General features: G+C 54.4%; 2 protein-coding genes across 2 annotated transcripts in view; one reads left to right on the forward strand and one right to left on the reverse strand.

Annotated features, from left to right (window-relative positions):
- FNDC5 (fibronectin type III domain containing 5) overlaps nucleotides 1-13,316 on the forward strand; it is a 16,161-nt gene continuing 2,845 nt past the window's right edge. The window contains exons 1-4 of the mRNA XM_071453437.1: nucleotides 1-695; nucleotides 8,915-9,030; nucleotides 9,328-9,526; nucleotides 10,921-11,013. Coding sequence (XP_071309538.1) covers nucleotides 617-695; nucleotides 8,915-9,030; nucleotides 9,328-9,526; nucleotides 10,921-11,013 — 487 coding nt within the window. The 5' untranslated portion in view covers nucleotides 1-616. The remainder of the gene's footprint in view (nucleotides 696-8,914; nucleotides 9,031-9,327; nucleotides 9,527-10,920; nucleotides 11,014-13,316) is intronic.
- The window catches only part of S100PBP (S100P binding protein), a 23,635-nt gene continuing 15,659 nt past the window's right edge, over nucleotides 5,341-13,316 (reverse strand). The window contains exon 3 of the transcript XR_011683553.1: nucleotides 5,341-5,451. The gene's annotated coding sequence lies outside the window, so the exon portion shown is untranslated. The remainder of the gene's footprint in view (nucleotides 5,452-13,316) is intronic.

Here is a 13,316-nt window from a genome sequence, read left to right on the forward strand (position 1 = left end):
AGGGTGCCGCTGAATTGCCCTGGAGGCACGGCTGATTGCAGAGGCTCCTCGGAACCCAGCGCCCGCTGCCCCGCAGGGCTGTGTGGTGACACGCCGGGGGTGCCACGTCCCCTCCGCTGTGCCCCCAGGGCTGCTCCCGGCCGGGATGGGACCCCCGGTGTCCGAGCACCCCTGGGACGGCTATGCCGGAACCCCGGCGGGGGCGGGACGGGGAAACTGAGGCAGCGAGCGGGGCCGTGCTGGGCGGGGGGCCCGAGCCGCCCCCGTCCCGCCGCCCCCGGGGCCGGGGGAGGGACCGGAGCGGGGCTGCCCGGCGCTGCAGCGGGCGGAGCCGGGGCTCGGCGGGGCCGCCTCCCGCTCGAGCCCAGCCGTACCGAACCGTGCCGACCCGTACCGTGCCGTAGCGAACCGAGCCAAGCCGAGGCGAGCCGGGCGGAGCGGAGCCCAGCAGAGCCGAGCCGCGCCGCACCGGGCGGCACCGGCGGTACCGGCGGCCCCGGCGCTCTCCGCGGTGCTGAACGGCTCCGTTGTGCCCGCAGGACGCGCCGCCGGCGGGGCCCGGCCCGGCCCGGCCCGGCCCGGAGCGGCTCGGCCCGGCCCCGAGCGGCCGCGGGGGATGGAGCCCTTCCTCGGCTGCACCGGCGCCGCGCTCCTGCTCTGCTTCAGCTACGCCGGTCTGCGCCCGGTGGAGGCAGGTACGGGCGGCCGGGCCCGGGGAGCGGCTGCCGGAGCCGTGGGGAGCGGGTTCGGTGCCAGGAGAGACCCCCGGGGGCAGCGGAGGGAGCGGGCAGGGCTGCAGGAGGGGCCGGAGTTTGGGGCGACTTTGGCGGGATTTGGGTGCGGGAGAGGCGGCGATTCGGGACACGCAGCCCCCGGCACCGGGCTCGGGCAGAGCCGGGAGCTCGCGGCATCCCCGGGAACGAAGGTGGGGGAAAGGGGAGAGGGAGAGGAAACGAGGAGGGAGAGGGGCAGGGGGAGGTTTGGGGCACCTGAGCAGCGGCTCTGGTTGGTGTCACGGGGCTGAACCGGAGCGGAGGGGGCAAAGCCGGGTTTGCTCTGTCCATGTCCCTTCCCAGCTGTCCAGGGCCCAGCCGGGCTCTGCTGGGAGCTCTGTGAACGCTGGGGAAGCACCAGAGGAGCCCGGGTGGTCCCAGAGGAACCCCGGTGGCCCCAGGGGAAGCACCTCTCCAGGGACACTGCACATCCCAGCCACAAAAGCCAGGCCCCTCCGAGCTGAGCAGCTCACCTGGAGTGGGGATCTTTGGTGAAGGCAGTGGTCCCTTGAGCTGGAGCTAATTTTGGAGCTACCAGGATGGACTCGAGTCCATTCTTGCCTTCAGTGGCCCCAGGAGCCCCTGTGTGGGTGTCAAGTGGGCAGTGCTGGGGGAGCTCCCCAGCCCCAAGCAGCTGAGGGCTGGCTGCTTTGCTGGCTGCAAGATGTTGGTGGAACAGCTGCTTTGATTTGCAGCCTGCTGATTGCCAGGGTATCTCGCATTCCAGGAGGCTGGGGGTGATTATTAGGGATGCAGAGCTCCGGGGAGTGGAGATTCCTCCCCTCCAGCCATCCCTGGAAGTTGCTGGAGTTCCATTTGGGGTCACACACAGGGCTGCAGCAAGCCCTGGATGCCTTCAGCCCTGCCACCCGTCCTTGGCCAGGCACTGACTCCTGAAGTTGCTGTTTCACAACTGCCAGATCTGGGGAGATTAATGAAACCTTCCCAAAGGGAGGGAGGGATGAGGAAAACACCGTGGAAAACACAATGGAGGCGTCTGCAGTTGTGACAGCACTCGGGGTTTCTGTCAACGCGGCCACTTCCCTGCTCTTCCTTATCCTTGGATCACCTCACCCGGCACCCCAGAGTAGACAGGGAGTTGTGTCCCTGCCCAAAACCTCCCCCTGCTCCTGCCTGGGCTGGGAGGTGTCTGTGCCATGTCCCCAGTGAGCTGTGTCACTCTGGGGTGCTGCCATGCACCCCCACCGCCTCCTGCTCCTGTGTCACCCGTGCCAAGGGTCCTGATGGGCTCTCCCTGCACCAGCTGAGGCAGAGGGTTTGTGCTGTCCCCGTTTCCCAGGGATGAGGGCACAGAGTGATTTTCCCAAGGTCACACAGAGGTAGTGGCAGCGTCACCACCATGACAGCTCCGTGTCCCCAGCCCTGCCGATGATGTGGCCACCAGGCCACCCAAGGCACACGAGCCCAGAGTCACTGGAAAAGCCCATGGGGAGGAAATCAGTCCCAGGCAGGGATGGAGGCTCCAGGGTCTGTCCCCTTTGCACCCAGAGCTTGTGTGAGTGGGTTTAAAATAATTCCTGTCATGAGAGATTAAAGCTGCCATGCCCAGGAGGGACTGGTGCAAATTCCCCCCTGGCAATGCCAGGGCAAGGGCTGGTGAGTGGCACCAAGCACAGGCCCTGCTCTGAATTCAGGGATTTTGGCCAGGCAGGACCATTTTTTGCCAAGGTGATGCCAAGGTGAGTGAGGAGGGGAAGCAGGAGCAGGAGCATGAGGTGGCTGAGAAATAATCTTCACACCAATGCCCCTTGGCAACCCCAAATCCCAGCTGGGTGGGTGATGCCCTCCCATCGCTCCCCCTGCTCCAGAAGGTCCCTGAGGAAACACTCAGGATGGTTGGCAAGTCAGGAATTGGATTTAATTTTGTCCCCTCCTCATTAGGCTGAGCTAATGAAGAGAGGGGAGCTGGGCTGGGCTCGGGGCACTGCTGAGGGCTCAAAGAGCAGGGGGTGCTGATGGCAGACCCCAAAATAGGCCACAGCCCCTGTGCCTTGCAAACAGCCTCACTGGGAGGTGCCAGCCCGTGGAGCAGCTCAGGTCAGGTTTATTTTTGTCAGCTGGAGAGCAGAGGTGACAGAGCTCAGGTAAAACCTCCCCTGCCAGCACAGCCCTGGGCCAGCCCTTGGGAGCAGGACCAGCTCTGGTTTGAGGAGCCCCTTCACAGCTGCCCCACCTCACCAAACCCCCCCAGCTGGGTTCTGAAGCGTGTCCTCACCCCCTGAGCCACTCCCAGCCAGCCTCACCCCCTCCCCAGGCAGCCCCCCAGCCCTGTGGGAGGAAGGAGAGCACAGCAAAGGCACCAATCTGGCTCCAGGTGCTGCCCAGGCTGGATGTGCTCCCCAGGGAGCTGGGATCAGCCGTGGATCAGGGTGAGCAACAAGCTCAGCAGGCTCAGGAGAGCAGCAAAAGGTGTCTCAGCAATCTGGAAGCAACAATGCAGCCCATTGCAGCCTCTCCCTCCATCCCAGAGGCCGGGGAGGTTCCTGCCTGGCTGGGGATGGTGTGGGAGCTTTATTGATTGCTGTGCTCGGCGTGGGAGGGATTTAATTGGCATGGGGAGGTTTCTCACCCTGTGTCAGGCTCTCAGCAGGGTTGGTGCTGTGAGAGGCAGCCAAGGTTGAGCCATCCTCTTCCAAATGCTGTTTCCTGCTGGGATTCTGTTTGTGGGAAAGGGAGATTCCTCCCAGAGAGATGTGCTTGCAGTGCCATGCACGTTCTGCTCCTGGATTCATCCTCACCCTTTGGATGCTCACTGCTAAACAAACTCTTGCTGGTTTATGAAGTGCCCAAAGGCTGAACTAGGGCCTGGATCAAGTATAATTCAGTTAAAAGCAGGAATGTGTTGAGCAATGAAGCTGCAAACCTTCATGTGTGCAGTAAAAAGTGGGATCCAGGAGCAGAGCTGGGCCAGGATCAGGCAGCACAATCCTGGGAAAGGTCTGGTGTCAGCATCCAGCACTGCCCAGGAAATCCCCAGGCTTCCTCACCCCCTCTGATTGCTCTGATACTACAGAGGTGAGGGATAAGAGGAGCTAGAAAAGCCTGTGGGACCCAGTTCTCTGTGGATATTTAGATCCTGGATTAAAAATGCCATGATGGGAATGACTCTGCTCTGAGCTGGAAGCATTTAAACCCAAACTGTGGCATTGGGGAGTCCTGAGAGAATCCTGCCTGTCTCTGGGACTCTGCAGGGTAGAAATATTCCATCCTGCAGCCCCAAGGAATTCCCAGTGGTTGGCTGGCCACAGTCTCTGCGCTCCCTGAAAAGGCTCCACACTCCTGGCAGCATTTCCAGCACGTTTGGGCAGCTGCTCCCTGGGGAATCAGCCACAGAGCCAAGGGGTGGGCAGGAGGGGGCTGGGGGCCTATTAATATCCCATTTTTATAGGGAAGTGAATGGTCAGCAGGGAATAATTGCCTCTTTCCCAGCTAAAGAGCCACCAGTTGGCCTCTCTGCTCTTTGAAATCTCTGGATCTTAGCAAACAGCTCTGCTTCCCGTGGGGCTGGGAGCAGCAATGATCCCACACATCCCCCTGGGGCTCCCTTCATCAAAACCCTTGGGAATGCTGAGCAATGTGCCAGCCCTTCCCACACAGCCCATAAAACCCACAAGCAATTACAGCCACGGATGGGATCCATGCTGGGAGAGCACAGAGCAAGCAGCAAAAGCAGCTCTGTGTGAATCCACACCCAGGGAAAGGGCAGAAAACAGCTCATGGATTTTAGGGATGCTCCTTCCTGGTCGTGTCCTTTCACCTCCTGCATCTCCAGGGAAGGTTGTGGTGCAGAAATCAAGAGATGCTGGGAATTAAGGCTGGGATTCATTGCTTGCTGCAGGAAAGCAGGGAATGAGCTGCTCCAGAGCCTCAGCTCACCAGACCATGGCCCTGGGGCTCTGAGGCAGCTCAAGCCCTTCCCAGCAGGGAAGGAGCTGCTTGGGAGAGGAGCTGAGTGAGTTGGGAAACGCTGGGAATACAGCACAGCCTCGGCAAGGATGCAATTCCAAACAGCTCCACAGGAGAGGTGAATTCAGGGGGTTTTGGGCACCCCTTGGCTGGGGAGATAAATCCAGAAATACACTTTATTCCACACCTGTGGAATTCTGGACTCGGCTGGCCTGAGGTGACCCCAAGGCTGTGACATCCCCACAGGTTCCTTCTTTCCTTCAGTGATGCTGCTGTGGCCTGGGTACCTCCCTGATCCTCCCAGGCCCCAAAAGGTTTGGACACCCCAGTGTTCAGCATCTTCCCCATTCCCAGGTGACAGCAGCAGTGGGATGGAACAAAACTTTCCCCTGCTCTTTTTCCCACCCCTGGCTCCCATCCATGCCAGAGCTCCCATGAGGAATCCAACTTGCAGGGAAGCAGGGGGGGGCTCTTCTTCCTCGTGCCACTTGTGCCCAACGTGAGCTGCAAAGCGTGAGCCGTGTTCCCCTCTCTCCTCTCCAATTAAAGTCCAACAATAACGAGGAAAACATTTAATGGAAGGCTGGGAGGGGTTCTGAGCACGGGCAAGGGATGAAGGATCATCTCCAGGGCTCAGGATTTCTTGGTGCACAGCGGAGGCTCCGACCTGCTCCTGCCAAAGGCGCCCCAGGTGCGGCGGAACCGGGGAGGGCTGGGACGCAAGGGCCTGGGGGATGAGAGATTCCTGACTCTGTGGGAAGCAAACCAGATGGGATTTTAGAAACCCTCTGTTTTTAAGCTGCTATTCATGTTTAAAAGTCCGGATTTCAGCTGAAGTCATCAGGGTTTCCCTTAATGAGGGGTGGGGTGATTTTCTGCTGACATGAAAATGAGAATTTTTTTTTTTCCCCATCTAAATTTGGGTAAATATCCTCTGCCAGTTTGGAGGGTGGGATTTGCTCCAGCATCCTGCACTGGAATGAAGTTAAAGTGCTAAACCAGGAATCTTGCACCATTCCCTAATGGAGCAGACAAGGAATGTGCTGCCCTCAGCAGCTCTGGAATAAACAGGCACAAAAATAAAAACCTTGATCCACAACCCATTGCCCGCTATCCCTGCAGCATTCCCACCCTCTGTGCCCACTCCCAGAACACCAGCAGCTTTCCTGGCTGCCACAGGCACAGAAGCAAAGTTTCCAGGAGTTGCACATGACTCTAGAAGGAAACAAAAATTTGGATTTGGCACCTCGAGGCCCTGCTCGAGCTGCTGACCCCCTGCAGCCAGCTGGGAAATTACAGGAATTGCACCTTTTCCACCTGATCTCAGCCAGGCTGGCACTGACAAAGAGCTGCAACAGGGCCAGGGAGCCAAAAGTCCTGTGGAATATCTTGGAACAGTGTTTTAGGTCTTAGGAAGTCGTGATCTCATCATTTCATCTCTTGGGAACAGGGAGAAAAGCAACCTCATGGATGAAAATTTTGGTTCCAAATTATCCCCGCAGCTCTGGGAGCAGGAAATTCATTTTCCTGGGTTTGTATTTCTGTCAAACACGGTTTAATTCTCTTTTTAGTGTTTTTATGCTGGTTTGACACCACTGATTTGGGTGTAGCAGTGCAAGGGAAGGCACATTGGGATCTGCTGTCCTGGATTCCTGGATTTTAGAGCTGCTGCCTTCACTACCCCATCCCTCTCTCAGGTACTCCTACAAAGAAAGGTTCTAGAATGTTCCTGACCACCCACTCCAGGGGGATTCTCCCTCACCTCCATGCAGATTCCAGTTTTGGAGGCTTGGAGCTCTGGCTTTCAGCTTTTCTGAGTGTCTCCCTCCCGCCTCACAGCTCTCCACCCTCTCCCACCTCTTCCCAGGAGAGTTTTTTGCTCTCCTCCAGCTCTTCAAGGTCCTCCCAACTCCCCCACATCTTATGCCATCAGGAAACTCGGACACTTTTTATGCTGTGCCTCCCTCAAGGTCACAAATTTCAAAGGGGACCTGAACACTCCGAGTGCTGTTCCCTTTTCCCGGCTTTTTTTTTTTTTTTCCCCGTGATCTCTGCTCTCTGTTCCTGTGGGGTTAATTCATCTCTTTTCAAAGCCCTCCTCCAACTGAAGCTGGCTAAATCAGTGGTAGCTCCTAAAAAAAAAAAAAATTTAAAATTTAGCTCCTAAAAATACCCAGGGAAGACAACCAGGGCGGGACTGAGCTCTGCAGCCGGGAAGGGCCGAGTGCTTGGCTGCAGCTGGAGAATGTTTTGTCTCCCGTCCCTCAACTCCGTCATGTCCTCCGTATGTTCCAGCAAATTCATCAGGCATGACTCACAGACCTTCCCCGTGCACATTCCTGTCTGCTGACCGCCCCTTCCTAAAATTAGACTCGACTTTTGTTGCTTCAGTCACGGGGGAAGGTGAAGAGCTGCAGACCCACGTCCCTTCCTCGTGTCACAGCCGGCTTTGGAAGGGACTTTTATTCCAGGATGGGGAGGATGATTTGTCTCCTTCCTCAGCTTGTCATTGGCACTGCTGCTGCAGGGAGGCTGAGGATGGTGAGGGATCCCATCCTCCAAGAGGAAGGCTGGGGAATTCTGCCTCATTCCATGAGGGCAGAGATGAGAATGCTTCGGGTCGACACCGACTCCATTGTTAGTCCAGAGAGGAATGACATCCCTCTGTGGAATCACAGACTTGCTGCTCCTCCTAAAGTCCTAAATTTGTGTGAGTTCAGCCATTCAGTGACTTTTTTTCTTACTGAGAATCAGTCCTAAATTTGTGTGAATTCAGCCATTCAGTGACTTTTTTTTTTGTTTACTGAGAATCAGTCTGGCTCGAATGGCTTCTCCAGACATTTTATTCCTAAGGCTCTACCTGCTGGCTGTGAAAGGAACGAGGGATCACTGTGCCAAGTGACCTTCAGCTGGGGAATTCTGGGCTCCTCTGTTCCCAGGGGGAACATTCACCAGGAGTGATGTCAGACACTGACACTACAGCTTGAATATTTTCAGCTCCATCCAGGCGGCTGGGAATGACCATAAATCCAACAAGTGTCACTGGAGATGGGCACAGGTGCACCCCTCTTGTACTGGTGACCTGTACCAGCCACAAAGGGGTGGTTATCATGAAATAAAAGTATAAATTTCTCATAAAAATTGGAATAAAATTACTCTTCCTCACCTTACTGACCTCCTGGGGCTACTCAGAGCATTCACTGCTTTGGGTTCAGAGCAAAGCTGAAGATTGTGAATTAAATTTCACCAGAGTGGGAACAGAGTCCAGCTGGAAGAGCTGTGCCAAAACCTTCCCTTGAGATGCCAGGGAGGGCTTTGGACTGGGCAGCTCCCTTGGGAAGAGGCTCCTGGGGAGGTTGTACAGGAGCCCAGCTCTTCTCCTGGGAGGATTCTACTGGAAATTCAGCTGTGCTCTGGAGCTGGGAATAAACACAGAGCCTCAGGCTCCTGCTCTCCTGGCCTGCCCTTTCCACATTGCAGGATCCACCAGGTCCTGGCAGCTCCAAGTGGATGTGCTCTGACATCAGCCACAAAACATTGTAAGGAACCATTTTCTGCCAGGGAAAAACAAAATAAACTCTCACAGTTATTTCACTCCTGTGTTTCAAACCTCCAGAATGCTCCTCAAAGCATTCTGAGTGCACACGTCCATGGCAGAGCTGGAATTTCCTCCCAGCTGTCACTGTCAGACTGTGACAGGCAAAAATGTGGCTGGGGAGGATGGCATGAATGAGCTGCTCAGGGCTTGGCTGGGCTGTGGTGGTCAACAAATTCCTCCCAAGGGTTGGGTATTTCACACATGGAGTCATGGAATGGTTTGGGTTGGAAGGGACAGAAGATCAGCCAGTCCCACCCCCTGCCATGGGCAGGGACACTTTGCACTCTCCCAGGTTGCTCCAACCTGGCCTTGGACACTTCCAGGGATCCAGAGGCAGCCACAGCTGCTCTGGGCAACCTCCACCACCCTCCCAGGGAAGGATTTCTTCCCTATATTTAACTTAAATTTCCCCTCTATCCATTGGAACCCGTGTTGAATGTAACTCTTATTCTCAGCTGACATCTCCTATCTCCACCCTGGGAATTGAGACCTGGGGTTCCTGCAATATCCAGGTCACAAATCCAAAGCAGATCCTGGAGAAGGTCCTTTCCCACTCCTCTCCTTGCCCTTGCTGTGTGTCCTGTCCCTGTCAAGGCTCTGCTCTCCCTCCTTGCAGACAGCCCTTCGGCTCCAGTCAATGTCACAGTCAAACACCTGAAAGCCAACTCGGCCGTGGTCACTTGGGATGTCCTGGAAGATGAAGTTGTCATTGGATTTGCAATTTCCCAGCAGGTACTGTGCCTAGAATGACCCAGTTCCAGCCATGTCCATCTCCCCCCAGGTGCCCTTGGTTCCCAAATCCTCTTGCTGCAGTTTAAGCCCATTCCTTCAGGTCCTGTCCCTCGTGGTCCTGGAGGGGATTTGGCTCCCCCATCCCCTTTGCAGCAGCGGCTGCAGAGAGGGAAGGATCCTGACGGTTCCTCCACATCCACGTTGGTGGGCAGGGCAGGAATCAGTGGCCTTAGGTGACAACAAATGCACGTGGAGAAGCCTCTCCACCACTCTGTGCTCTCCTCTCTCGGCTTCCAGAAGAAGGACGTGCGGATGCTGCGCTTCATCCAGGAGGTGAACACCACCACCCGCTCCTGTGCCCTCTGGGACCTAGAGGAGGACACTGAGTACATTGTGCATGTCCAGTCCATCAGCATCCAAGGCCAGAGCCCTGCCAGTGAGCCAGTCCTCTTCAAGACCCCCAGGGAAGCTGAGAAACTAGCCTCTAAAAATAAAGGCAAGTGTGGGTGAGTTCCTATGTGGCCCCTGGGACACAGGGCTCTGCAGAGAGGAACCAGGATCCCGTGTGCTGAGAGGAGCTGGGAGAATAAATAGGTGATAAATACATAAACCTGTGAGATAAACACTCATGGGGCTGAGTGTCCTCTCAGGATGGGCTGAGGGGGCACAAGGTGCCAGGGAGGTGCTGCTGGAGGTGGCTGCTCCTTCTCCCACCTCGGATGAGATCTAACAAAGTGAGGAAGAGGAAGTTTGCAGCTCTGTGTCCTGCTCCCTACAAGTGGAGAATGCCAGGGGGAATTCCTGGCCAGCCTGTGAATTCAAGTGGAATCCCACTGTGCTCACAGGGCACTTGTGGGATTCACAACACCTCCTGTGCTTGGGTTTCAGGGAAAAAAATACCCAGAGGCTCCCACTTTTCTTACATTTTCAATATTTCTGCCAAATCACAGAGAGATGAGCTTGGAAGGGACCTCACCCAGGCAGGGTCAAGCAGTGCAGGTTGTGCAGGATCAGATCCAGCTGGGTTTTCAATACCTCCAGGGGGAAAATCAGGCACTTCCTCACTGGCAACTCCTTCACTTGCTCCTCTTTAGCCAAACCAGGTTCTTGAGGGTTTTCTGTCAGCTCCAAGGAGGGCCTGGCAGTGCAGGGCTGTGGGGACACCCAGGTCCCCCCCTGCCTGCTGAGGGCCCAGCCTGTTCCAGGGCTTTTGGCCGTGGTTCTGAGGATGTGAGTCCTTGACTCTCTTTATTAAACTGATTTGGAGGCTGTAAATCCTGAATTGCTGTTTATCTGGAAGCACTAAGAGGAGCACTGCTCCTTTCCTGGGGGCCTGAACTGTAATCTCCTTAATGCTTTGAAGCCAAGGAGGCGAATTATGCCCTGCAAAAAGGCTCTGCTCCTTTCTGAATCCCAGAGCTCTGCTGGAAAATATCCTGCCAGGCTCTCCACACTCCTGAGCTGGAGCTGCTGGAGCATGCCAGGCTTTGGGACAGGTGCAGATGGCACTAACAGGGACAGGGACAGCAGAGAGAGCAGCCATGGGGACAGATAACACTGCCCTGTCCCCTCAGGGTGTCACAGGATGAATCCTGGAGTCCCAGCCTGGTTTGGGTTGGAAGGGACATGAAGCTCATCCTGTGCCATGAGCAGGGACATTTCCACTACCCCAGGGTGCTCCAAGCCCCATCCAAGCTGGCCTTGGACACTTCCAGGGATGGAGCAGCCACAGCTTCTCTGGGAAATCCATTCCAGCCTCTCTCACAGGGAAAAATTCCTTCCTAAATCCCAATCCAAGTGCCCTAAGGAGTGTCAGGACTCTGCCAGCACTCCTAAGCCAGGCTCTGAGCTGGCCTTGGGGTCTCACGGTGTCTCTTTGCCCTTGTGCAGATGAGGTGACAATGAAGGAGATGGCGAAGAAAAACCAACAGCTGCGAGCGGGGGAAGTTCTCATCATTGTTGTGGTGTTGTTCATGTGGGCAGGTCAGTCCCAATCCCTGTCAAATTTAATATCCACAGGATATCCATCCTCAGGAATGCCTGCCTGCACATGGAACCATGGAAGAAACCCTTCCTCCCAAAAAAACCCCAGAGTTCTCACTGTAAGGGCACCTCAAGTTGGGTTTTGCAGCTTGAGTTGGGTCCACCAGGAAGCAGAAAATGGATTTGATGGAAGCAATTCCCTATGGCTAATCCTGTAATCTCATTTTTTTCCAGACTGCCATGATTATGATGCTCTCAGCCACAGAATCATGGAATGGTTTGGGTTGGAAGGGACATAAAGATCATTTTGTTCCACCCAACCTTCCACCCGAGCAGGTTGCTCCAAGCTCTGTCCTGGAACATTTCCAGGAATCCAAATATCCAACAGGATATGCCTTGAATCCTTCAGATATTACAGGTTGCAGTAATTTTCTGGATATTATAAGACTCCAATGCTCAGGCAAAATAGAGATTTAGAGTCCTGCTCTCCACACTCACTATTTATATTTATATTTATATTTATATTTATATTTATATTTATATTTATATTTAATCTGTCTTTATATTATTGTAGATATTTGTATATTTCTATCCTTTAGATGTAAATTTATTTATATATTTATATTTAATATATTTTTATATTTATAACTTTTCCACAGAAATTTCCCCATCACAGAAAGGGATGCAGGAATCCAGGTGACACTGCATCAGATCCATGTATAATAATATTTTGTTCCCCCTGATTTGCATCTCCAGAAACTGGACAGCAATTATTCCTAAAGCAAACAATCACATGAAAATCGAAATGAACTCAGAAGATTTCCAGAACCTCTAGGCCGTTATTTTTTCAGCATTTATGCCGTGTTTTAGTTGTGCACATCCCATTTTCAATGCCCTGCCAGGGAAAATAATCATGAATAATTACATGGGGTGACTGAACAACTGATTCATCTCCTGCTGTAGAATAATCTGAGACTGGGATCAGCTGGGAACAAAGAATTTGCTAATCCCACAATTTCCCTTCCAGACAAATTACTTACATTTAAAAAGCAAAAGGGGTGTGGGGAGAATCTCTCTGCATCAAATGGGTTCTTTAAAAAGTCTCAATACACAAACACCTCCTTCCAGCTTTTCACCTGTCCTGTGTGACAATATTTGGGAAAATCCAAATGGATCCAGTCCATTCCCAGAGCTCTGGACTGAGCCAAGACCCAGCTCTTGTGTTTCTGGAATTTTTCATGGCATTTTCCTTCTTTGTGTGTCAGTTATACCCAAGGAAATCACACAAGGAATGGCTGTGGCAGATGTTAACGCCTTTTCTCCTGGAATCAGCCACTTACCCACATTCCCAAAGAAAGAATTTGGGCCGCTGTGTTTATCAGTAAAGCCTGGGGGCAACTGCCACGCTCGTTTTATAGAGCAGGATGCTGGAAGATTTAAATATATTTTGCTATTAAGGAAGATTTTTTTCAAGGAGGGAAAAGCAGCATCTGCCTGGATCCACTTCACCTACGTGTCTGGAATGTGCAGGCAGAGAGGTTATTTGATGAAAACATCACATAAAAGCTTCTCAGAGAGACATTTGCAGTCATCTTCCGTGCCAGGGCTGCCCCTGCTTCCCTCTCCACGTGCCTGGGGCTGTGGGGGAGGAAATTTCCACTTGCAGCTTGTGCTGGTGCCCATTTGCAGGTGCTGGAGGGTTCAGAACCTCTCCTCTGCCAGCTGCAGGTCCTGAGGACAGGGAGGAGAGGACAGGGAGGAGAGGACAGGGAGGACAAGGAGCAGAGGACAGGGAACAGAGGACAGGGAGGACAAGGAGCAGAGGACAGGGAGGACAAGGAGCAGAGGACAGGGAGCAGAGGACAAGGAGCAGAGGACAGGGAGGACAAGGAACAGAGGACAAGGAACAGAGGACAGGGAGGACAAGGAACAGAGGACAAGGAACAGAGGACAGGGAGGACAAGGAACAGAGGACAGGGAGGAGAGGACAGGGAGGAGAGGACAAGGAACAGAGGACAGAGAGCAGAGGACAGGGAACAGAGGACAGGGAGGACAAGGAGCAGAGGACAAGGAGCAGAGGACAGGGAGCAGAGGACAAGGAGCAGAGGACAGGGAGGACAAGGAGCAGAGGACAAGGAGCAGAGGACAGGGAGCAGAGGACAAGGAGCAGAGGACAGGGAGGACAAGGAACAGAGGACAGGGAGCAGAGGACAAGGAGCAGAGGACAAGGAGCAGAGGACAGGGAGCAGAGGACAGGGAGCAGAGGACAGGGAGGACAAGGAGCAGAGGACAAGAAGCAGAGG

This window comes from Agelaius tricolor, unplaced genomic scaffold (assembly GCF_023055355.1).
Source record: "Agelaius tricolor isolate 1412-34295 unplaced genomic scaffold, bAgeTri1.0.p SCAF_36, whole genome shotgun sequence".
NCBI classification, from domain to species: Eukaryota; Metazoa; Chordata; class Aves; order Passeriformes; family Icteridae; genus Agelaius; species Agelaius tricolor.